Consider the following 22,653-nt stretch of genomic DNA (forward strand, 5'->3'; position numbering starts at 1 on the left):
ATGCCCCACAAGCTGTCATGGGTTCCTAAACTCACTTATTGCAGTGTTGTTTGAGGTGCTTCTTGTAGCTGTCATCATGCAGGACCACCTCAGGGTTGCATGTAGCAAGCCAGTCTGCATTCTTTATCTCTGGAAGCAGCATTTGGTTCTTTGTCTTCTTCCCCTTCCTGCCTCTGGGCACTGGTGCTGACAAACCTGTAACAGCAAGTGGCAGCAAGTGAGCATCATGGGCACTGTGGGCCAGGCCAGGTGCCTTCCGCACAGCCATGTCAAGGCAACACGTCTGGGAGTTGAAGGAGGCCCTGCACAGCTGCGGGCTGCAGGCTGCAAGCCAGGGTTGCAGAGATGTGTATGTGCCCAGGTTTATAAAATGCTGCCACTGAACAGCAGAGCCCGCAAGGCTCAGGTATGTGGTGGGGTCATTACCCTTCTTGCAGCCCAGTAAGGCTGGCCGCTGTGGGGCAGGCATTGCTCAGAACACTTTAAAGCCCCCAGCCTGCTCTTCAGATCACCCCCAGCACAGAGCCAGGAGCATCACACCCATCTCTGAGATCCTATGCCCACAACCAGAGAGACAAGCGTGGCCGCACAGCTTGAAAGCTGTTACTGGAAAGAAGGACTGGGCTGGGTAAAATCACAGATTCATTCCTCTGTCACTGCAACAGCTCTGATAAAACTATCAGTCAGCGCTGGATCAGGAGAGGAAAGATCTTAGGAAAACAGGCTGTTGCCTTTTGATAACACTTACAGGGCTGGCTGATAAAGCCAACGAGCAGCACCCTGACACTCTGTTTAACATGACATGCCATTTCTGCTTAACACTTGCATCACATGGGATAGACACGGTACATCTCAGACACATCAAAGCTGACAGATCTCAGGGGGTTTGTAACATCTTCACTCAGCCCAACACAGGTGAAGGAGCTGCCAATGAAGCTCACAAGGTAAACCTAGAGCGTGTGAGACTCCATCTCTTAGAAAAACATGGGGATCACCACAGAAACGGTATTGCTGTGGGGGCTCAATGCAGTGCTGAGCCCAGGGGATAACAGGATCCCTCAATGTATGTATGAATACATCAAATGGAAGTGTGGCAGGGACCTCAGCCCCAGACACAGCTCTCAGAGCCTTTCCTGGCCAACACTGCCTGCTCTGAAGTTCACCCTCCAGGGACCACAGAGTAATTCTGGACAAGAGTTCAAGCAAGAGGCTTCCACATGATCAAAGACCAAAAAATAATCCTGATGATCTGATCTTCTGGGGTTGTTTCCCATTCCATGCACCAGAAGGAGGGCTATGTGGGAACCAGATCACTGCAGGTGGTATTTGCACTTGGCAAACATACTGAATGGGAAAGCAACACAGTTCCATCTGGCTGACAAAGATAAAGTGAGATCCAGCGGCTGGAGCTGAAAAACACATTTTCAACCTTGAAATAACATGTGAGTTTGGAGCAGAGCACAGGAATGATGCCTGGTGAGGTCACCACTGTTTGGAGTATTCCAAGAGAGATGAGCTGCACTGTGCACAGTCACTTCCCAGGCATAGTCCTGTCAGTGTCCTCTCCTGCACATGTGCACACAGAGGGGAAAGAAAAGCCTCAATGGTGCTGCTAGAGCCATCTGGTCTGGAATACCAGGCAGAACAGAGTGCACCACGGTGCCCTCAACACCTGCACAGTGCTTGCCGCTCCATGACATGAAGACAGCTCCAGCTCAGGCAGCTGTGGGGCCTGCAGTGGTCACCAGGCTCTGCCCCCAGCACCAATTTGGCATCACATAGTCTGGGCAAACGCTGCCTTCCTCACAGCTCAGCCCCGCGCCAGGATGGCCAGCAAGAGCCCACTGGGCCCAGCAAAGGTCTGAGCAGGGCTGGCCACAGGTCCCACTCACCCTTTCACAGTTACCCTGACACAGGATTGAGGAGCCAGGAGGCATGTGCAAGGGCTGGAAGTTTTCTGTTCCCTTCTGCACATCAGAAGTAGCTGGAGTATGTCTTGCCTGGTCAGCTCTGCATCCAGGAGAGCTCTGGTTCCCTGGTGAGCCTTGGCAGCACCTGCTGTGTGCCTGCTCTGCACTCGAGAGCTCTGCTCTCCCCCAGCCCCTGACTTTAGACTAGATGGTTCTGTTAACCCCTGGTCAACACAACAGTGGGGTTGTATACCTGAGAAAAGCCACTCTGAAAAGATGGCAGAGAAGCTCCAGGTTGCTTCCCTGTGCTAAATATCCAAACGCATGGGTTATAGTGCTGCTCTTGCAGAAAAGCATTACTGACCCTTCACTGAAACTGCTGCTTGTTTGTTACTTGGCACTACTTACATAAAGCCCATTCATATCAGCCAATTAATTTCTTTTTGCTCTGCTCCCCACAGGGCTCTCAGGCTCACACCAAGTGCTCTGTGCAGGGCTGCATGAGTAGGAGGGAGCCCTGCCAGTAGCTCCTTGCTGAGGAATGACTAGAGGAAGCCCCTGAAGGCCACATGCTCAGACCTCACGCTGTAAAGCCAGTCAGACATTTCCAGACAGAAGGAAACAGTTATGCTGAGTCTTGAGACTGCCCCATGGTGTTTGAGCACCATGTCATGCTCAGCATGTATTCCTGCTCCAGAGATGCTCCACCTGCATGCCACTATCTTTAAATGGGAGCTTCAGGTTTCAGCCTGTCTCAGCAGTGCCAAAAGCAGGCTGGGGAGACCCAGCCTCCTCACTCCTCACTATATGCCCCACAAGCAGCACGCAGCCATGGGGCTTGATCACCCTGAGAGAGCACTAAGGGCTCCCCTCACAGCTTCCCAACCCAACTCACCTGTCCTGAAAGTCGTGTGATGCAGGCATGGTGTTGCCCGGTTCAGAGTCCTCTGACACAGAAAGGGCACATGTGTCCCAGGCTGCAACCATCCAGGTGGCAAAAAGAGCCAGCACAAGCTTCATACCAGGAAAGACAAAAGCCACTGTGGCTGTGTGATGGCACTTTGCTGTGCTGCAAGGGACTCCTACAGAGAGCAGACACTGCAACGCAGGCATGGAGGAAAGTCTGCAGAGCCCATTCCCCTGGGAGTAGGAGGGGCAGTGGGAGAACAGGGCAAGAAAAAGCCCTGCTGGACCCCATCAGAAGCTGAGGGCACATAGGAAGCCTCAGCCCGATGGAATTCAGATACAATTAAAATCTGAACACATGGTGTAATATGTGGGGCATTCAGACTTCGCATATATGTGCACTAGTCCTCTCAACCAGGAGGGTGTAGCCAAACCTGAGATATGGGGTCCTGCACCACCTCAGAAGGATTCTGCACTGCAGCAACTCATGACAAATCATCAACGCTGCACTCTCACCAACCAGGGCAGGCACTGCAGAGCAGTGTGTCTGGGACAAGAACTGTGACAAGAGGAGGCACAAGCTGGTGACATAGGATGAGACAGCTGCACAGACTGCACTGCCAGTGTCCCCTGACATCTCCAAACAACTGAGCAGATGTAAGGCCAGGACCAGGCAGATCCAACTTTAGCCTCAGGACTGGGCTGGCACAAGTAGGTCCCTGTGTGATGATCCGCTCTGCATCCTAAGCTGCTCTGAGGAAAAGCCAGGCACCCCCACAACTGTCCCAGCCAACATGTTCAGCTGGTCACCAACACTTGTGAGCTCACAGTGCAGTGTCTGCCAGCACAGGGAAACTCTGACATTACACTCAGATAAAACTTTGCAGGCCCCTCTCAAAAGTGGGCTGGCATTTCTGCTCCCTCTGCAAGGCTCTCTCCACACCAGCCACAGCCAAACAAGCATTAGAAGCCATGAACTACACTCCCACACACAGGCAGCCCCTGTGGTCTGTGTAGAGGTCAGCCCCATGGCAGACACTTTCTCTGCAATGAGAAAGTCATCATGCTTAACCACAAGTGCTTCCTGGCTGTTTCAAAATGGCTTTGCTTTCAGTTCTTCAGCCTAGTCCTGCACGAGGCACACTAGTGACAGATACTGTTGCAATGGCAGAGAGAACACGCAATACCTGAGTGATTCTGCAGAGCCTGGTTCTGGCCATCCTTCGTTGGTGTGATGAGATCCCAGATAAAACTCTTTATCTTCTCATCCCCTTTGTAGTGCTTGACGCAATAAACCAGCAGTGCTCGACAAATCATCTCCATGTCCTTTTCGTTCAGGTGCCACTTGAAGCGCCCGTGGGTCAGGATATCTTTCCATCGTCCCCAGCTGGAACAGCAGCAACAGAGAGACAATAAACACTCTTGAGCAGCTAGAGAGCTCACCAACACCACCCTCCATGAGTTCACACAGGGGCACAGATCTCAAGGACAGGGTTCTTACATCCCCACATCATGGGAGCAGAGATAGTGAGAAGTTTACACAGGACTGAACAGGCTGTGGGCAAGAGCAGACTGGAAGTCCTGACCGCCAGCATTGCCTTTGTCCCCTGTCCACTCAAATCCTTGCTTAGAGCCTAGGAGTCCAGTTACCACTGGGAAGGTCACTGCTAGAAGAAGGGAACACTGCTTTGGGTATCTATTGTGAGGATGGACAGAACGTGACTGTGGCAGTGGAAGGCCCACCTGTGTGTGCGGGCAGCTGGAGGACATGGCCATGGTCTCTGCGAGGGGGTGAGACTCACCCAAATATGAGCAGGTTCTTCTCCACGCGGAAGCACTCAGCTCGCAGATACCGCCGAGTCTTCTCATTGAAGCGCCGTGAGCGCGTGGGTCGCTCATCCGAGTCACTGTCCAGCTCAGAGAACTCCATCAGCTCATCCTCCTCGAAGGAGTTGTAGTGTTTGGTCTGCTTCCGCACACGGGGCCTGTCAATGACCAAGCTCTCCTATGGGAACAAAGAGGGAATGCGCTCAGCTGTGGGCAGCAACACCTGCCCTCCATCATGTCACAGTAAGTCCTCCCTGCTGCTGCTCTCTGGCTCTGTTCACACCTCTGGTTCCTAGTTCCCAGCCCCGGGGCTGGTCACCACCTTGCCACAAGGATCCCAGCCCCAGATTTGCTTCATGTGGCTTTGTCTGCACACAAGACAATTCCTAGCCAGCACAGAATTTAGCCTGAATGCTCAGAGGCTGAAAATCAGGCCATCAGAGGTCAAACTGCTGATGTTCAGCAACTGATTCAGCTCTGAATTACACTCCTGGCCCACTCAGCAATGCCTGGGATGAGCAGTGCTGAAGGTAGTGTTGTTGTGTTGATGGGGAGGGAGGTGGGCTGGAAGAGGAAAGGCAGCCACCAAAAAGGGGCAGGAAGGAGCAACATGAAATCAAATAGTGTGCACATGCCTCCTCTACTTCCCATCAATGCTAAATGAATTCATGTCATCATCATCCCAGCTCAGGGCAGGAGCCCCATCTGTGCTGTCTCCAGACATACAGCGAGTCACCAGCAAGGCTGCAGCTCATCTTAGCATTCGGATAGCAGGTAGGGCCAAGAACAAGGATGCACCACAGAGATGCATGGGGAAGGTCCAGCAGTTTTGCAGTCAGGTCAAGGGAAGCCAAGCTCAGGCTCCCTGGAGCTCCAGCTGCCACACTCCCCATGGTCCCTGTTGGGAAGGAGCCTATTTGCCAGGCAGGGCAGTAAGACCGCTAGAGCATCCAATCCATAGACCACATCCCTTTGCTCATAGAGATGGGCCGCTGCATAACCTGGCTTTCTTCCTTGTTCCCATCACCAGCCTGAAGGCAGAGCAGCGGGGCTGCAAATGCAGAAGGAGGAAGCAGTGGCACAATTCTAACCTGTCCCCACTTGCTCCATCAGGTCTGAAGAAACCCTGGGCAGCTCCCCTCAGCCCTACTTGTGTCTGGATCTTAGAGCGGTTTGCTTCTTTGAGAACATGGAGATTGAACATGACCTACTACATAGCCACCAAAGGACCTCCCAGACTCAGGTGTGGGCTAATTCTGTACCGGCTGTGGGCTCACAGGCCATGAACTGGATCTTACCTTTTCATTCTTGGCATCAGTATCAAGCTCTGCTATTTTGGCCCACTTTTGCCAGAAGTTGGGGTCATCTAAGGAGATGTCAGTTCTGTTGCCTGATGCTACAAAGCTGGCCTGAGAGTGAGAGAAGGTGAGTGAATAGGTTGAAGCTCCAGATGTGCTTTCCCCAGCAGAGATCCCCAACACAATGCACCCTATTTTGACACATGCCAGAAAGCTCTTTGTTTGCTTAAGGAAGCTGAACCTCTTTCCACTACAGTCCTGCCTGGCCTGCTGGAAGCTGAGCCTGGGCTGTGCCACCTGTGAGTGGAGGGGAGCCTGACAGTTCCCCAAGGACAGCAGCCAAAAGCACAGCACAGAGCTGGCCCATTGGGCTCCTTCCTGTGAGCTGGCTGCAGGAGGCTGCTCTGGTGGGGCTGTCAGGACCCCAAGGCAGTCAGCTCCCCATGGTGTGGCAGCACACAGCTTCTGGCATCGTGGAGGCCAGCAACCAGGTCCTGTCACCTCCTCAGGGATCATCCTGCAGAGCCAGGTCCTATGACAGCAGAGTGAGGCTGGCCACAGGGATGAGCTGTGCTGAAGGTACCACAAAGTCATTCCACACCCTTCTGCCTTCTCTTCTCCAGGCAGAACATCCCCAGCTCCCTCAGCCTGTCTCCACAGCAGAGGTGCTCTATCTCTCTGAGCATCTTTGTGGCCTCCTCTGGACCCTCTGCAGCAGCTCCACGTCTTTGTGCAGGGGGCCCCAGAGCTGAATGCAGTACTCACAAGAACGAGGTCTCACAAGAGCAGAGTAGAGGGAGAAAATCACCTCTCTGCCCTTCTGGTCATGTTTCCTTTGACACACACCAGGATACAGTTGGCTTTCTGGACTGCAAGTGTACATTGCCAAGCTGGCACAACTCTCAATTCTCTCAGGCTGGCAGCCCCCTCCTCACTGCTCTGCTGACCTCCTGAGACAGGAGAACATGCTGTTTCCATGTTCCAACAAGGTCTTACTCCTAGGCATGCAGGGACAAGCAGAAGAGCTTGGCCTCCAGGTGGATACAGCTTCAGCCATACACAGGGAAGAGGCCATGCCAACAGAACTGAGCTACACCCCACAGAGGGGCACCCTGCTGCCCCAGGAGGCACTTCCCACCCAAAGAGTATGACACACCTTGGCAAAGGTGGAGCCCTTCCCCTCAGACTGGATTGTGATGGTCTGCGTCCTGCGCTGGAGGATCTGGTCAATGTCCTCCTCACAGAACTTGGATCCTTCATCCTCCTCATCCATCAGAGCACCATAGGCACCCTTCCGCAGCAGGTCCTCCACCTCCATCTTTGAGAGCTGCTGGACCTGCCCAAACACAACACCGTCACCAACCCTGCCAGCTGCTCTGGGTACCAGCACCGTGGGTGAAGGCTCTTCTGACCCCAGGCCTCCTGCTGCATGAGTCCATGTCAACCAGACACAGTATTACATGCCCACAAACTCTGTGACAGTGCAAGGGCAGCCTGCCAGGCTGAACAGCAGGAGTGTGAGCATAAAGAACTGGGCTTTCCCTACCCAGAAGCCTGCTGCAACTTGGCAGTCACTTGCAATTCTTCCAGGATTTACCCAGCCTCTTCCTCTCTCCAATCTACCTTCCAGCTTTGCACAGTATTGTACAATGCTCATGAAAACAGCTCTGCACGGCTGAAATGGGCTGGGTGGGCTGCTAATATAGCCTACAATCTCTTCTCATGAGCGGCAGCAGAGCTGCCACATAGTCTTTGGCCTCTTAAGCTCTGGTAGGAGAGGGACAGACAGGCTGGGGATGTTGTCCAACGACAATGAACTAGTGTCCTTGTGACAGCACCCAATGCTGCAGAAAGCTGTATGATCTGAGCCCAGATGTGATCCTTCCCACCTTGAATCTGAGGCTTTTAGCCCCATGTGGGGACACAGCCTTGCAAAGCTGCACAGAAGAAACAGAGGGACAGGATGCACGGGAAGGAGTCGTACTCTAACACAGAGCCTTCTGCTGAACCCCACTCTGATTGCTAACTTACCCCATTGGTGCCGCCCTTGCGGTTGATGTCCTGCAGCACAGCCTTATCCAGGCCCAGTTTCAGGCTGGCCTTGTCAAACATCTCCCGCTCGTACGAGTTCCTGGTGATGAGGCGATACACCTTCACTGCCTTGCTCTGCCCGATCCGGTGGCAGCGAGCTTGAGCCTGAGAAAGAGGAGGGCACAGGCTTAAAGGTTGTGAGCCCAACATCTCCCACCTCCTGGGGCACCCCTTACTGAGCACCCCTTACTGAGCATATGTGGCTGAGCTGGAGTAGGAGCTAGACCCACCATTCCAAGGCAAGGAAATGGGGATCAGGCCTTCACTCTCCTCAACCCTTCTGTCACCAGGTACAGGCAAAGTGTTGTCCACCTGCGCTTTTAGAGTTACAGTGGGATCTCCCCCATGATGTGTACTAGCTCTCCAAATGCTGCACATCATATCAGAGCTGATAGTGCTGCTGCCCACATCTCTCCAGCTGGCTGGGGCAATAGAAGCTGTATGGTCCAGCCTCGCCTGGCCCATTACCTGGAGGTCATTCTGTGGGTTCCAGTCTGAATCAAAGATGATGCAGGTGTCGGCAGCAGTAAGGTTGATGCCCAGTCCACCCGCCCGTGTGCACAGCAGAAAGACAAAGCGATCCGAGTCAGGCTTGCAGAAGCGGTCGATGGCAGCTTGGCGCAGGTTGCCACGCACCCGCCCATCGATTCGCTCATAGGTGTACCTGCTCCAAGAGGGAAGAGGTGAGAGCAGGGTCATGGCAGGGCCTGACCTTCCTACAGCTACAAACCCCTTCTTGCTCCTTCCCCCAAGCTGCATGTGGACATGCAGTCAACCCAAACTAGGACCGCAGGAAGGTCCTATCTCCATCTGGTCATTCCTAGGCAATACAGAATGGCCAGGTCAGACTGCCCAGCATTGGAGTCTCTGTACCCTTCAGTGCTAACCTGTAACTCAGATCCTTTGGAACGTGGGCACAGAATGACAAACTCCCCACCCTGTGCTTTTTCCACTCGAGTATCTACAGTGCAGGATGGATATGACATGCAGGAACTGAGGTGAATGCCGAAGCTTGTACTAACCGCCTCTGAATGAGATAGTCTTCCAGGATGTCAAGGCAGCGCACCATCTGGGAGAAGATGAGCACCTTGTGCCCACCAGCAATCAGCTTGGGAAGCAGCTTGTCGATGAGCACCAGTTTCCCAGCTGCCTGGATCATAGCCTGCAGCTGGAAGTCTGGTGCCTCTGGGCTGTGTGTTTTACGGAAGTCTTCTAGGATCTTCTCCTCTGCCCCTGCCAGGTGAGAATGGATCACAGAATCATAGAAAGGCTTGGGCTGGAAAGGACCTTAAAGATCATCTAGTTGCAAACCCAAGGGATGTGAGCTCTTGGTCAGGCTGGCAGCACAGCTGACTCCAGCTTCCTGTCTAGGGCAACAGCAAGCCACCATGCAAGGAATGGAATCCTTGCAGCTGACCAGACCTAGGGAGGCTGGCTAGAGACCTCCAAAAGATCCTCCACTACTCTGACTCTACTCCTTCTGGTCTTGCACCAGCTCTTGACAGAACACATCACACCGGAACGCTAAAGAAAACTCCACTCTAAAATGCCCCTGAAACAGCTGTACACAGAGAGCCTGGTAGGACGCTGAGGCCAGCAGTGCCCAAGCAGCAGGCAGCACTGCAGGGGAGCTGGGCTGCCCAGGAGGGCACCAAGGCAGATCACTGCAGGCAGAAGACCAGAGCTGAGGGAGCCCTGTGGGCAGTGACAAGTAAACACTGCAGTGAGACCCAACCCCCACAGTGCTGGTGCACAGCCCTCACCATTGATGAGATATGGGTGATTGCAGCACTTCCGCAGCTCCATCATGGTGTTGATGAGGTTGGGCATATTGTGCTGGTTGGCACCCTTAGACAGAAAGGAAAAGTTCTTCTCCAAAATGGCTCGGTAGTATTTTTTCTGGATGTTGGTCAGCTCCACCTCGATGATGGTCTCCTGCTTGGGTGCCAGATTCTTCTCTACATCATCTTTCAGCCGTCGCAGCATCATGGGCTTCAGGATGGACTGCAGCTTCTTCACCTGCCAGAGCAAGAGCAGAGATTCACTGCCCTCCCTGCATGGCAAGCACGTGGTGACAACAGCAGAGAGGCCAGCAATATTAGAGCCTCTCCAGGCTGGAAAACCACTATAAAGGGCCCTGAAACAACTGCTCTGACAAACAGGGAAGCTTTAGGATCTGGCTTCCCTGCAGCAGGGAAGTGAATGGTCCGTGAACTCTGCACAGTTCTGTTGCAGGCAGCCTTGGATACTTGTGTATGCTGCAGGACAGCCAGAAGCTTTGATCACAACTAATGGGTGCCCCATGCATTCATGCCTGCTTCCCTAGGATGATGATCTTTTGCAATCTTCACTTAAGCTAGACACTCAAAACAGCGGTGAAGCAGCCCAAGGTACTGTGCTGCTCCCCATGACCCATGCTCAAGGGGATCTTTCAAGGATGGTTCTCCAGGAAACCTGACAGAGTGACAGACACACGGACTTACTGACTTCCTCACTCACCCTACACTTCTTCTGGACAGACAAGATGGAAAAGTTGGGTGCACTGAGCTGCCCAAGCATGCAGCAGTGGGAAACTATGCAGGGAGCAGACCCCGCCCTTGGCATGGCACAGGTCTTCTCTCTCCAAAGCAGCACTGGCCTATGGCCTCTGTCATAGTTTTGCTTCTCCTGGATGAGTCCAGGGCCTACATGTAACACTGCACTTTGCAAAGAGCAGATCTTTAAGCACTGAGGGGTGGTGTTCACTTCCATTAAGTCTGAGTGTATGCCAGCTGTCTCAGCGATCTGCACTAAGCCACCAGCCTCACTCTTCTAGGTACCTGCTCTTCTGTCTTCAGGTCTCCAAACTCCTCCAGGAAGGCTGTCTCTGAGGGAAACTGTTGTGGCTCCAGGAAATTCAAGAGGCTGAAGAGCTCCTCCACTGAGTTCTGCAGGGGGGTGCCTGTCAGCAGCACCTTGTGCTCCTGGGTGTACACAGAAAACAGGTTGAAGGCTGGCCCTCTGGTTAGATCCAAAGGGCCCCAAGATCACAATGTTTGTTGTCTTCCAGCCCCAGAAGAGCACTGACCAAGAGGCAAAGGAACCCCCAGAGCGGCTCCTCGGCCACAGTGCTGACCCAGCTGCTGTCTTGTGGTTTCCAGGATGCACCAGTCTGGCTGTGCAGCAAGAACAGCCAAAACTAAGACCCCCATGCTGCCCCATGGCTCAGCCCTACCTTGACATGAGCCCCTTGGTACAGCTGTGCTAGCACATGGACAGGGATGCTGACAATGCCCAAGACCCCGTGCACAAAGGGGTAAGATTTTTTCTGGTAGATCAGAGCACTGCTCTGAGTGCTATCTCCTAGGGCTCACCAGCTGCTCTGTCTCAGCACTGCCAGAGACCGACACATCCACTCATTGCTCAGGCCTAATGCTAGACCTAATGCAGGTAACATCCTCAAGAGTCACCTGCTATGAAAGAAGGGCAAATGGCTGGGAGGCTTCCAGGAGACTTGTGCAAAGGAAGGTGATGGCTATATAGGCAGGACAGCAGCATTCGCTCTTAGCCCCAGGCAGCTCACAAGGACAAGAGACAAGGTCATGGGGGGATATCAGGGATTTGGGGAACACAGGAGACTTAAGACTACTAATTTCTGTCCAGCTACAGCTCAGTGTGACCCAGCTGGGTAGGAAAGGATCACAGAATCACAGCATGTCTTAGGTTGAAGGGGCCTTAATGATCACCTCACTCCAACGCCCTGCCACAGGCAGGATTGTCAGCCACCAGACTAGGCTGCCAGGATTCCACCCACCCTGGCCTTGAATGCCTCCACAACCTCCCAGGGCAACATGTTCCAGCACCTCATCACCCTCCGAGTAAAAAATTTCCCCAGACATCTAATCTAAATCTTCCCTCTTTTAATTTAAAGCCAATCCCCTTGTCCCAACACTTGTAAGCTCCCTTCTAGCACTGGAAGGCCACGATGCCATCTCCCTGAAGCCTTTTCTTCTCCAAGTTAAACCAGCCCAACTCCCTCAGCCTGTCTTCATAGGAGAGGTGCTCCAGCCCTCCAACCACCTTCATGGCCCTCCTGTGTACCTGCTCCAACAGTTCACGGCCCCTCTGTGCTGGGGGCCCTCAGGCCTGGATACAGTACTCCAGATGGGACCAATAGGCCTGATGGCCCTCTACTCAACAAACAGCTGTGAAGGATATGGACATCCAAATCCACTTCCCTGAGCAGCTCACTGACCCCTTTTCCATCACACACAGTCCTGCACCACTATCCCTGGCACAAACTAGTCCCACATTTGCAAAGAATTAAGAGAACTCCTTAAATATGGCAACCCTGATCACACCACAGCCAAATGATGTTGCACATAGCTGCTCGGCCACTATCTCTGTGTGCTGAAGCAGTCCAAAGCTGCACTGCGTGGCCAGCTAATGCTCTGCCAGAGAGTGCACGAGGATGCAAGGACATAGGAGGAGTCATGTAGCTGTGGGTTAGCACTCCAGCAAAAAGAACACTGTGATGCATACAGGTCACCAGTTCCCCACCCACCAAAGGGTCCTCCATCATTAGTGCTGATTTAGCAACTAAGTGGCTCCCAAACAACCTCCCCTCTGAGACAGCGAGAACTCAGCTCTGGCCCTGGGACTGAGCAGCTGGCAGAGACGTCTAATTGCTTGGCATGGCTACCTCTGACCCACACAGCTCTCACATGAACCTGAGGAGGATGTGCTCACCAAGGCCATAAGTTTCAGCCCCTCCAGCAGTTTGCAGTTCCTGTTCTTCAGGCGATGCGCCTCATCAATGACCACGCAGCGCCACTGGATCTTCTTCAGCTCTGGGCAGTCAGCAAGGATCATCTCAAAGGTGGTGATAACCACTTGGAACTTGAAGATCCCAGGCAGTGGATTGCCCTAGGGAGATATAAACCATACGCAGCGCTCGACTCCTGCAGGGCAGCAGGACGCTGTCACACATCCTGGCAATCCATAGAGGCTGGACACCATAACAATGTTAGCATATGAACCTACTCGGGATTCTCTCACATTCACCTCCCTCTATTAGTGGGCAGATTCCTGCAAGCCTCCATGCTGGCTGCAGTCTGCATGTCCCCAAACCAGGCACAGCTTCAAAGCAAAATAATCAGGCCTGGACAACAGCTGTGGCTGGGACTCAGCTGTATTTCCCCTTTCTGCTTGAACTGGGTATTTTCTTCACTCATACACAGTGCACCCTTAGCCCAAGCCAGCAAAGACCACCACAAGCCCCATGTGCAACTCAGTGCTTCCCCAGTAAAGGAAGTCAGAACTGGAGGACACATCCTGGGAGTGTTGTGTGCATCAGTCACCTGTGTGTCCCTGTACACCATCTCATACTGTTGGATCATCTGCCGGCTGATCTGGCTGCCGTGGTACACGATGGCATTCATCTCCGTCCAGGTGCGAAACTCCCTCTCCCAGTTAGTGATGGTGGAGAGGGGAGCGATGATGAGGAAGGGGCCATGGATGCCCATCAGGAAGATTTCTGAGAGGAAGGTGATTGACTGGATTGTCTTTCCCAGCCCCATCTCATCAGCCAGGATGCAGTTCTTCCTGCAGATATGGGCAAGGGCAGGTTAATGTGGCCCTCAGGGGCAGGAACCGCCCTGTCACTAGCCCTTCAATGTGCTGTCAGGGATGTCACCTCCATGCACACCTTACTCCGTGGTGTAGGGGAAATCAGGTCAGTGGCCCAAACCGGTCTGGGTAAGCCAGACCATCCAACCTCTTCCAGATGATGGACTCGAAGTTAGCATGAATGAAGCTGTCTTTTGGGTGCACCCTAGCTTGTGAACAAAACCTGCTGATGCATACTCCACATGCATACGTATTCCACATGCATACTTCAGCATTCCTCCCACAAAAATGGGTCATCAGAATACCAAAAATCAGCCGTACTTTAGACCCATAGCTAAGCCCATACTATCACCACAGAGAAACATTCCTAAAGGCTCAATTGCAAGGCTAACACAAACACAGCTGCTGTTGGCCGCTGCCCATCAGCTCCAGCACTGGCAGCTCTCAGCAGCCACTGTCAGGCCCCTGCTTGTCCACTCTACTCCCACAAAGGCATGTGCCAGCACCCCCCATGAGAACCCAGTGCTCCAGCCCCTCCTCACCTGTTATACCAGTTAAAGAGCAGCCAGTTCATTCCCTCCAGCTGATATTCCCGCAGCTGGTTGCTATTCTTGTACTCTCTGGACTTCTCCAGTTTCTGCCAGGACTCAGATGCTGGGCGCTCCTAGGAAGAGAGAGCAGGAGCAAGATTAATGGAGAGCAAATGCCCAGTGCGGCCAGCCCCTGATTCTGGGACTGTGCACTAGGACAATGCTTCAAAACATTCAGCACATTCACAGAGAGGTCTTGGCCTCTGGATCCCACCCGCAAATCCCACTAACTAACAACTCCAGAGGGGAGGATGTGAGGCCTGCACTGAAGTAGTGGGGACAAGAAGGTGATCACTGTTAGACCCTGACAAAAAACAAACAGTCCCCTCCTGCCCAGGGCAGCAGTTGCCAGCTGGGTACGTTACCTCTGGGTACGTTACCATGTGCTTGGTTTCTGGAGGGATTTGGAGGGCTTCGAACTCTTTAATCTTCCCTGGGTCAACATCCTCCTCCAGCTCCCAGGTGCTCTCCTCATAGGGCAGCGAGCACCACTTCACCAGGTAGTGAGTCACCTCCTGCAGCACATAGAGAGGCTTGTAGACCAGTGCAGGGCTCACGGCTGCTCAGCCCCACGGCATGGGCACAGGCTGCAATTGAGACTGAGTCACTGCAACGCTCAGTGGCCCCTGTATTACCCCAGTGCCAGGGGGCCCCCAGAAGTAGGGTCTGAGCTGTGCAAAGCTGGAAAGGCAAGCTGACGAGAAATGATGTGATGCGTGTGCTGGATCCAGCTCTCCTGCTGAACCTCCCTCCCTCTATGGGGCAGGTGCAGCCACTTACCTCTCCAGTGTCAGGGTCCTTCGTGTGAGCCACCTCCAGAATTCGATCTACCTCCACATAGTCTGGGTTAAACAAATCCTCATCAGGCTGTGACAGCAAAAGGAGAGGTAAGTTCAAGGTGATTCGAGGGTTAAACAGATGGTGGGCATGAGAAAACAACCGCAGGACATCTGTCCCCAGCATGCTGCTTGCTGTGCACAGCACACCGAGTGCCCATGGACACAGGTATGAGACATCTGTCTCTGGGCAGGGAGGATGTAGAAGCTCTGTAGAAGGCAAAGCCCTCACAGGGCTGCTGGCCCTGTGCTGCCCTTGCTGGGAGGCAGAACAGTCCACTTCAGCCCATCTGGCCCTGAGGCACAAAGACTTAAGCTGCATGCTCCAGCTTATATGCAGCATCCAGAGCTGTGGCTGCCACAGACCAGAACCACACACAGCACCACCTGAGTCCCTGCAGCTGTTCCCTCATGGACCCCAGTTCCTCTGAAAGGGATGGCACCTTGTTCCCTCTGCCTCTCTCTTCTTCCCCACTTTCTACTCAGCAGACACTAGCAGCAACTGCTCAGGAGGCAAGGGAAAGCCTGGGGAGGAGTGGGCTTTAGAGTAGCAGTTGTCCTTGGAGAGAAGTGTCTAGGGCTTGGGAATGAAGAAAAATACACTTCTGTGTTCACAGCTCCCCAGTCACAGGAAAGAACAGTTGCTCTTTGTTAAACTGTCGATAGAACAGTGCATCCACCATATGCCTTTTCTTTGCATCCTGGGAAAGTCACAAACAGACTCAGGAGTGAGAAATTAGACACACTCCCCTGAGTTTGCAATTACTTCCACGGGGCAATGTTCATAGCCTACCAACCTAGTTTACACTTACAAGGGGCAGTTTGAAGATCCAACAACTATCTTTGGAACAGAAACATAAATGATAGAAAACCTTCCATACTAAACAAGATTAATCTGTATAAGCAAAGCAGGCAGCAGTGGTCCTACACCCAGGTATTTATAGGTCTTTCTCCCCTCCGCTCCACCACAAGCAGGCACATTCCCCAAATGAACACTGAAAGCACCAGAACTATGTGCTGCCTTCCTTCCCACTAAGCAGTGCTTCCAGGGGTGGCAGTGACCAGCAAGGGCCATCTGTCACATCTGCCCATACCTCCTCTGGTGACACCAGGGTGTTCAGGGCCTTGTCACAGCTTGTTCAGCCACAGCTCTGGCCCAGCTGTGCCAGGGAAGGGAATGGCTGCCTGCTGCACTCAGCTCTCACCTCTGTAAAAATATGCTTCATCTGAGCCTGCTTGTTTCGGAAGCGCTTTATCTTCTGGGATATCCGGGGGTCCTTCTCCAGTTCCTCCAGAGTTGCCCACTTACAGTGCAGATAGGAGCTGCAGAGGGAAAAAAAATCAACAAAATGTGACCAAAGAGGGCCCGAGGAAATGATCTTATCCACCACACAGACAAACAAGGAGTTCCCAGAGACCCACAGAACACCCAGCTCATGCCTTGCCACATGGGGCCCCAGACCAGAGAAAGCCATGGACAAGACTGAGCACTGCAGCTGCAGTGGCTGCCCTGCTCCCCACAGCCAGGGCCTGGCTCAGGAGGGCAGCAGCAGCAAGGTCAGAGCTGCAGCTGGGGCTGAGACAGAGGTGAGAGCACACAGACCACACTTCTGCACATGGAGTAAGCACCACTGCAGCACAGAGAACCACAATGCTGCACGTACAAGTTCCTGTACTTGACGTAGAACTCCTCCATCTCAAACGTCAGGCCTCCAGGATGAGTCTGAAACCAAAGGAAAGAAAATTAGTGCCATCCAGAGCCTGTGCAGAACGGGGGCTTAAGGGGGGAGGTATCCCTGGCCATGGACTCCAGGCAGGCTGAGTCACAGATAGCAATGATGGCCAGATGTGGCATGGTGTCCACTCTGAGGCTCACTGGCCCTGAGGGGCATGGTGCAAGACCACCCTTGAGGTTGAGGGACTCAAACACCTGGGGATCATTCCAGGTCTGACTTCTCTCCAGTGGCTTCCTGGTGCCCAGGACAGGAGAAACACCACGCTTGTTCCCAGCCGAGAGGTCTAAGCATGCCCCACCACCACCTTGCCAGCCACAGTTGCAGAAACAGCACAGAGAGAAGGACTGCTGCTACATCTCCTGTACCTGATGCACAAAGACAGCCAGGTCTCCTCTCCCCTCTACCCCCACTGATATCTATCTATGTCACTCACCTCCTTCTGAACCATCCTTGAGGCAAGGATCTTCTCAATGATATTGGCATCATCCTCAGGAGGCTCCTGGGGACAGTGGAAAGAGAGAAGAGAGCCATTTTCCCAGGTTAGTCTCTGGCATCGCATTCTCTTCCAAGACTCATGGAGGGAAGATGCTCCCTCCATCACTGCCACCTGCCCACGGCCACAGCACATGCAAGGGGACAAGACCAGGAGGGACTTTGGGCCTACTGAGGCTGCAGAGACCTTCTGATGGTCACCATGGACACCCACTCCACAAACTTGTGCTGGAGGTTGTCCTAACACCATTCTGCTCCCAGCCCTGAGATGGCAAGCACAAAACAAGTGGGGAGCCTGAGGCCCTCCCAGTGACACTCTGTGGCACAGGATCCAGGCAGGAAAACTGCAAGCTCAGGCCATGGAGAGAACTGACCTGGAGCCTCAGGGCTCACTTCCTGTCCTGCTTGGTCAGTACTGGTGCCAGAAGCAGCTGTAGCCAGCCCTGGCCACATCTGTGGGCAAGAACCCAGAGCAGGTACTCAGCTCAGCCTGGTTGTGATGCCTGCCCTCTCAGCTCATCTGGAGTTGGGCACACTGAGGTGGGTGTCCAAGACTAAAGGCAACGAGATGCAGGCTTACAGCAGAGACACCTGACACAGGCAATCCATTCCCAACTGCTGTTTTGAAAATCTCACTTGAAGAGTTCACTGGTAGGAGCCTGTTGTGGCCCCAGGCAGCCGCTGAAGGAAAGGGCAACACGTCCTGAAGGCACATGGCAGCCCTCCAGACAGGGCTGGGGCACCAGGCCAGGTCTTACTGGCCCAGCAGCAGGTCTGGTTAATAGCCACACCAAAGCCTTGATAAAAGGGACTAGAGAGGAACACAACAACACCAGGACAACAATTAGTGGCTGCTATTAATATCTGGCAGCTTTGTTGGTGACCACAGAAAGGCAGTGAACTGCAGGCATCTGGTGCACAGTCCAGCAGGAACGAGGAACAAGATCAGGGCGCAGAGAAGGAAGGGCAGCGAGCTTCAATCCATGGTGACTCCAGTTGGTCCCTGCCCTACCACCACAGTCCCACCTGCAGCCCTACCTCAGCCTGCCATGCCAGAGTGGAGGCAGAGAGTGCAGAGGTTCGCCCAGCTCCCAGCACAGCTATTGTCTCGCCGTCATCATCCACCACCTTGAAATCCAGGTCCTCATTGTACTTCCTCCTCTTCACCTGCCGGCCAGAGCGGCGTTTCTGTGTACGGGATGAAAGAGGTAGTAACGGGGAAACAGGCAGCCCAAGTACCTCAACTGCCTGGCATGGGGATAGAAGCCTGAGGAGAGAGAGCCCCAGGGCTGCCTGATCTCCAGACCATCCATCCTTGGCACAGCTAGGGTGGAAGTGGTGGGAAAGAACAGGGCACCATGTAAGCCCCTGCACTGCTGTCACATGTAGAGCAGCTGCCATCAGTGCTATGCAAGGCCTCCACCAAGTGCCTCGGAGCAGAGCGCCTGGCCTGCACAGTACTGCTGGCCCCAAGGCCATATGCAGCAGAGACTTGCAGAGATGCTCAGCAGCCTTCCTATGCCATCCTGGGGAGGGGCAATGCCAGAAGGCACAAGATAGCACTCAGCTCTTTTCCCACTAAGATGCTACCAGGATTTCCCCAGCCAGCATCCAGCCAAAGGTTTGGGCCATACCTGACTGTCAGCTGACTCTGCAGACTCCTCAGGGCTCTGTACTGATGGGCTCAGAAGATCCTGATCCAAATCCAAGCTGTCCACTGGGATCTCATTTTTCCTCTTCCCTTTCTTCTTCCTCTCTACAGGGGTGGGCCCCTGCTCCTTGCTGCCAGAACAGATCAGCAGTTAGACCTTGTTCCTTAGTGCCAGTGCCCAGTATCTGATGGTCAGATACTGCTCCAGGGTCCCGAGAGAAGCCAGAAAGCATCTGCACTGGGCTCTGCTCCAAAATGCTCTTCCCTTCTCTCCCAAGGGGAGTACAGGGCTCCCAGGGCTTCCCCCAGCACCGAGTACTTCAGCACAGCACAGCCAGCAGTGGTGGCAGTTTGCAGCTTCTCTTTGATCACTATCAGGTATTTCCAGCTGATTCCAGCACACCAGGACAAAAGGGTCTGACTGCGTGGCCTGGTGCAGAGCAGCAGGGGGCTGGGGGCTTCCCCTCACTCAGGGAGCAACACCACAGGGGCTACTGGAGATGGGGTTCAGCTCACTGCCAGCCTGCACAACTCCTGGGGCCTGGGAGCCAGGCTGAATGCTGCGACAAAGGTGGGGCAAGGAGCCAGGAGGAGCCAGGCCAGCACCTCCCCACCCAGCTGGGGGGAACAGTCATCCGTACCCACTGCAACAAACACTGCTACGGGAAAGACTTCCAGGAGTTGCTCCCTGTCCCCAGGCTGAGCAAGAAGCCCAGGAGCAGAGCTGTCTACTGCTCTCACCAGCAGCTCTTCCACATCCAAGACTTGCACAGCTGAAGAGAACAGTGGGTTTCAAAGTGCCATTGAGGTTTTGTCCCCACTTAGTGAGGCAATCATGCTTGTCTGGGGCCAGCAAAAGCCACACAGTTAAAAATCTAGTGTTCAGGCCAAATTTGACCTGCCTGTGTAGCAGCAGTTCAATTAGAGGCCCTGAAAATGCACAGAGAGCAGTGCTTCCACCCGAGCAATAACTCCCGAGATATTGATTTGCAAGTCACAATTAACAAGTGCTTCATTCATGAGCCAGTAGTTGGCTGTGATTAGAAATAATTTAGAAGAAATTACGCCACCATTATCTGCCACTTAGAGGACTCCCAGCAATCATTCCCTTTGCACAGAGCACCCACCCCACCAGTCACCTGCTTGGCATGGGGCTCTCCCACTGGTGTCCCACATTCCCAGCCCTTTCCGTGGCTGGGAGCAGGCCCTCCGTTCCACCTCAGGGTGTCTGCTCCCAGCACCTGTTCCTGCTTCAGGTGGGTTTGTCCACTGCCTGCTGAGCCACAGTCCAAGGCAACCATCAGAGAGGCTCATAAGGGGCCCCGCCGTGCTTTCTGCAGCAGGGATAGCAGCCCCCAGACTGCAGGTGGGGTGACCCCACTACATCCTCCTGCCTGGCCAACCAGCCCAGTGCCACGGCAGGCAGGTCACGCTGCTGCAGGCTGCCTTTAGCACTGTGTGAAGGCATTGCTGGCAACCAAGGGACCTTCCAGGTGGCAGCAGGCTCCTGGATGATAGCTGGACCCCAGCCTCCAAGGTCTATTCTTTCCCAAGCCTCCCTCTGCTGCCCTGTACCCCAAGGTTCCGCCACGGCGTGGAAGTGTGTGAACCTCCCACATGGCAGTTTCTTACAGGCGCAGCAGAGGCGGCACTAGAAAAGGCTGCCATCTGCATCCTTCATCTCTGGCAAAGGTTGAAACAAGCTGCCTTCAAGGCCTCCAAGTTCAGCTTTCTGCCAGGAAAGGCCACAGCAGCCCTGCGTGCTGGGCACGAGGCCAAGCTGGGCTTGGCTCCAGGCTGGAACCTCCAGGAAAGCAGCATGCTCACCCATCCTTCAGGACACGGTGACCATCCCGCCCAGCTGGCCCATGGGCCACACAGAGCAAACAGAAATCCTGCTTTTTGGAAACAGGGAGAGCTAAGAGCAGGCACTGACCCTGCAGGTCTCTGAGACTGAGACTGCAGTTTGTCCTTCCTAGGAATAGCACAGTCCTTCTGGGCACTGAATCCTGCCTCTGCACGCGCCTCATCCTTCTCTTCCTTCCCACTCTGCTCCAGCCCTACTCCCTAGCACCAGCCTGCCTGCTCTCTGCTCTCAGGCACTCTCTGCTTGACCTGTCATCCACATCTCACCAGCCCATGACATGGGCCCAGGCATCCCTTGTGCACAGAGCACTGAGGATGAGCAGAAGAGGCAGCACTGTGCAGCTCAGCTGTGGGTGCTCCACCAAGGGCAGAGCCCAGCTCTCACCTGCTGAGCTCCCCACCAGCCTGCTGCGGGAGCTGTACTGCCCCATATAATCCACCTGAGCCCCAGGCATGGCTGCCCTGGCACAGCCTCTCCTCCAGCCATGAGTGAGCTACAAAGGAGCTGGAGCCCCTGGGGCAGGGAAGATCTGGGACCCCATCCTGTCCTGCATGCAGACAGCTGTGTTAGGAGGGAGGCAGGTGGGTGGATGCAGTGGACCACGGGAAGCCCATTCTGGTGACTGTTACCAGGAAAGTTCCTTCAAGCAGCTCTACCAAACTGATGTCTTCCAACAAAGAAAGGCTTTGATGAAAAAATCTGAGCTGGATTCTCATTTCTGGCACAAATACATTCATCCTATGGGTTATTTACAGCAAAAGAGGAGGGCCTAGTTCCAATCAATAAGCTTGTCTTACACAGGACTCTCCACAAACACAGCAAGTCCTTGACAGTAAATCAAATGATGCCAGTTGAGACCAGCTCTGCTTTCTGCACGCATTCCCAATTAAAAAGAAATCAGAGCTCCTCTTCTGGCCAATGATGTTAATTAATAGGACGAGGAATTACCAGCGGCAGTGGTGTTCTGCTGTGCAGCGTGAGGGAACCGTTAGGCCTCCCAGCCACAGCTCTGCTAAGAGCACGTGGTCACTGTAGGGGAAGCTTCTGACCCTGGGTGCACCCCACACCAGCCCCTGGAGCCCACAGACCCTGGCAGTCACCAAGCCCAGGTCACAGCAGCACCCACCTGCTCTTCTTTGGCCTTGTTCTGGGGCCAGACTCAGAGCCGCTCTTCCTGTCTTTAGGCTCCTTGGGAGCTTTGGGTTCCCGAGGTTTCCGGGGCTTCTTGGTCACCTCCCTCTGCTTGGGCTCCTTCTGCTTCTTGGGCTCCTTGGCCTTTTTAGGCTCTTTTGGTTCTTTAGGTTCTCTTCTCCTCTTTGGTTTCACCTCCGTAGCTGCTTTTTCTCCTCCTTCCTGCTCTCCTAAATCCTTTTTCTTCCGTTTCTTCTTCACCCCCGTGCCCACAGCCCCACTGTCCTGCATCCCATTCTGGGCACTTGGCCGCTGCAGTGGAGCCCCATCAGGCTGCTCCTCAGGGCACAGGCACTGCCCACCTGCCTCTGTGGCCGTCACCTGGTGGGACTGCTGCTCCTCGCTGCCGGCCGCGGGGCCCTGCGCCTTGCACTCCCAGGTGTCCGAGGCATCCGACATTGGGGAGCGGCTCAGCACTTTTAAGCTGGGTTGCTGCAGAGACAACAGAAAGGCAGCACATGAAGTAAATGCCACAGATAGAAGCAGTACATGTTTGCAGAGGGGACGCCGCGCGACAGACCCAGCAAAGCTTTCCATGCCAGAGCGTGACATGAGCCATGCCCCTCGACGTGCAGGGGACATGCTGGCAGACAGCTGCATGGGCAGGAGCCCCAGCCCTGCCTGATGGAGCACAGCAGGACAGGCCACGAT

At 54.1% G+C, this 22,653-nt stretch overlaps 1 protein-coding gene across 6 annotated transcripts in view; it reads right to left on the reverse strand.

Moving 5' to 3' along the window:
* Window positions 1–22,653, reverse strand: part of CHD6 (chromodomain helicase DNA binding protein 6) — a 70,322-nt gene that overhangs the window by 17,801 nt on the left and 29,868 nt on the right. For 4 of the 6 annotated variants that reach the window (XM_072350564.1, XM_072350566.1, XM_072350563.1 and 1 more), the window contains 21 exons: window positions 21,938–22,434; window positions 18,928–19,075; window positions 18,332–18,481; window positions 17,235–17,300; window positions 16,730–16,788; window positions 16,271–16,388; window positions 15,010–15,096; window positions 14,610–14,744; window positions 14,182–14,303; window positions 13,372–13,615; window positions 12,761–12,937; window positions 10,852–10,995; window positions 9,796–10,051; window positions 9,055–9,265; window positions 8,501–8,696; window positions 7,973–8,137; window positions 7,098–7,277; window positions 5,942–6,052; window positions 4,619–4,821; window positions 4,004–4,203; window positions 36–195 (listed from right to left, as the gene is read on the reverse strand). In XM_072350564.1, coding sequence (XP_072206665.1) covers window positions 36–195; window positions 4,004–4,203; window positions 4,619–4,821; window positions 5,942–6,052; window positions 7,098–7,277; window positions 7,973–8,137; window positions 8,501–8,696; window positions 9,055–9,265; window positions 9,796–10,051; window positions 10,852–10,995; window positions 12,761–12,937; window positions 13,372–13,615; window positions 14,182–14,303; window positions 14,610–14,744; window positions 15,010–15,096; window positions 16,271–16,388; window positions 16,730–16,788; window positions 17,235–17,300; window positions 18,332–18,481; window positions 18,928–19,075; window positions 21,938–22,401 — 3,596 coding nt within the window. In that variant the 5' untranslated portion in view covers window positions 22,402–22,434. Of the gene's footprint in view, window positions 1–35; window positions 196–4,003; window positions 4,204–4,618; window positions 4,822–5,941; window positions 6,053–7,097; window positions 7,278–7,972; window positions 8,138–8,500; window positions 8,697–9,054; window positions 9,266–9,795; window positions 10,052–10,851; window positions 10,996–12,760; window positions 12,938–13,371; window positions 13,616–14,181; window positions 14,304–14,594; window positions 14,745–15,009; window positions 15,097–16,270; window positions 16,389–16,729; window positions 16,789–17,234; window positions 17,301–18,331; window positions 18,482–18,927; window positions 19,076–21,937; window positions 22,435–22,653 lie in introns of all 6 variants that reach the window. The other 2 variants (XM_072350560.1, XM_072350565.1) reach the window with 1 other exon arrangement.

The sequence above is a fragment of the Excalfactoria chinensis genome, chromosome 15, assembly GCF_039878825.1.
Source record: "Excalfactoria chinensis isolate bCotChi1 chromosome 15, bCotChi1.hap2, whole genome shotgun sequence".
Taxonomy (NCBI): domain Eukaryota; kingdom Metazoa; phylum Chordata; class Aves; order Galliformes; family Phasianidae; genus Excalfactoria; species Excalfactoria chinensis.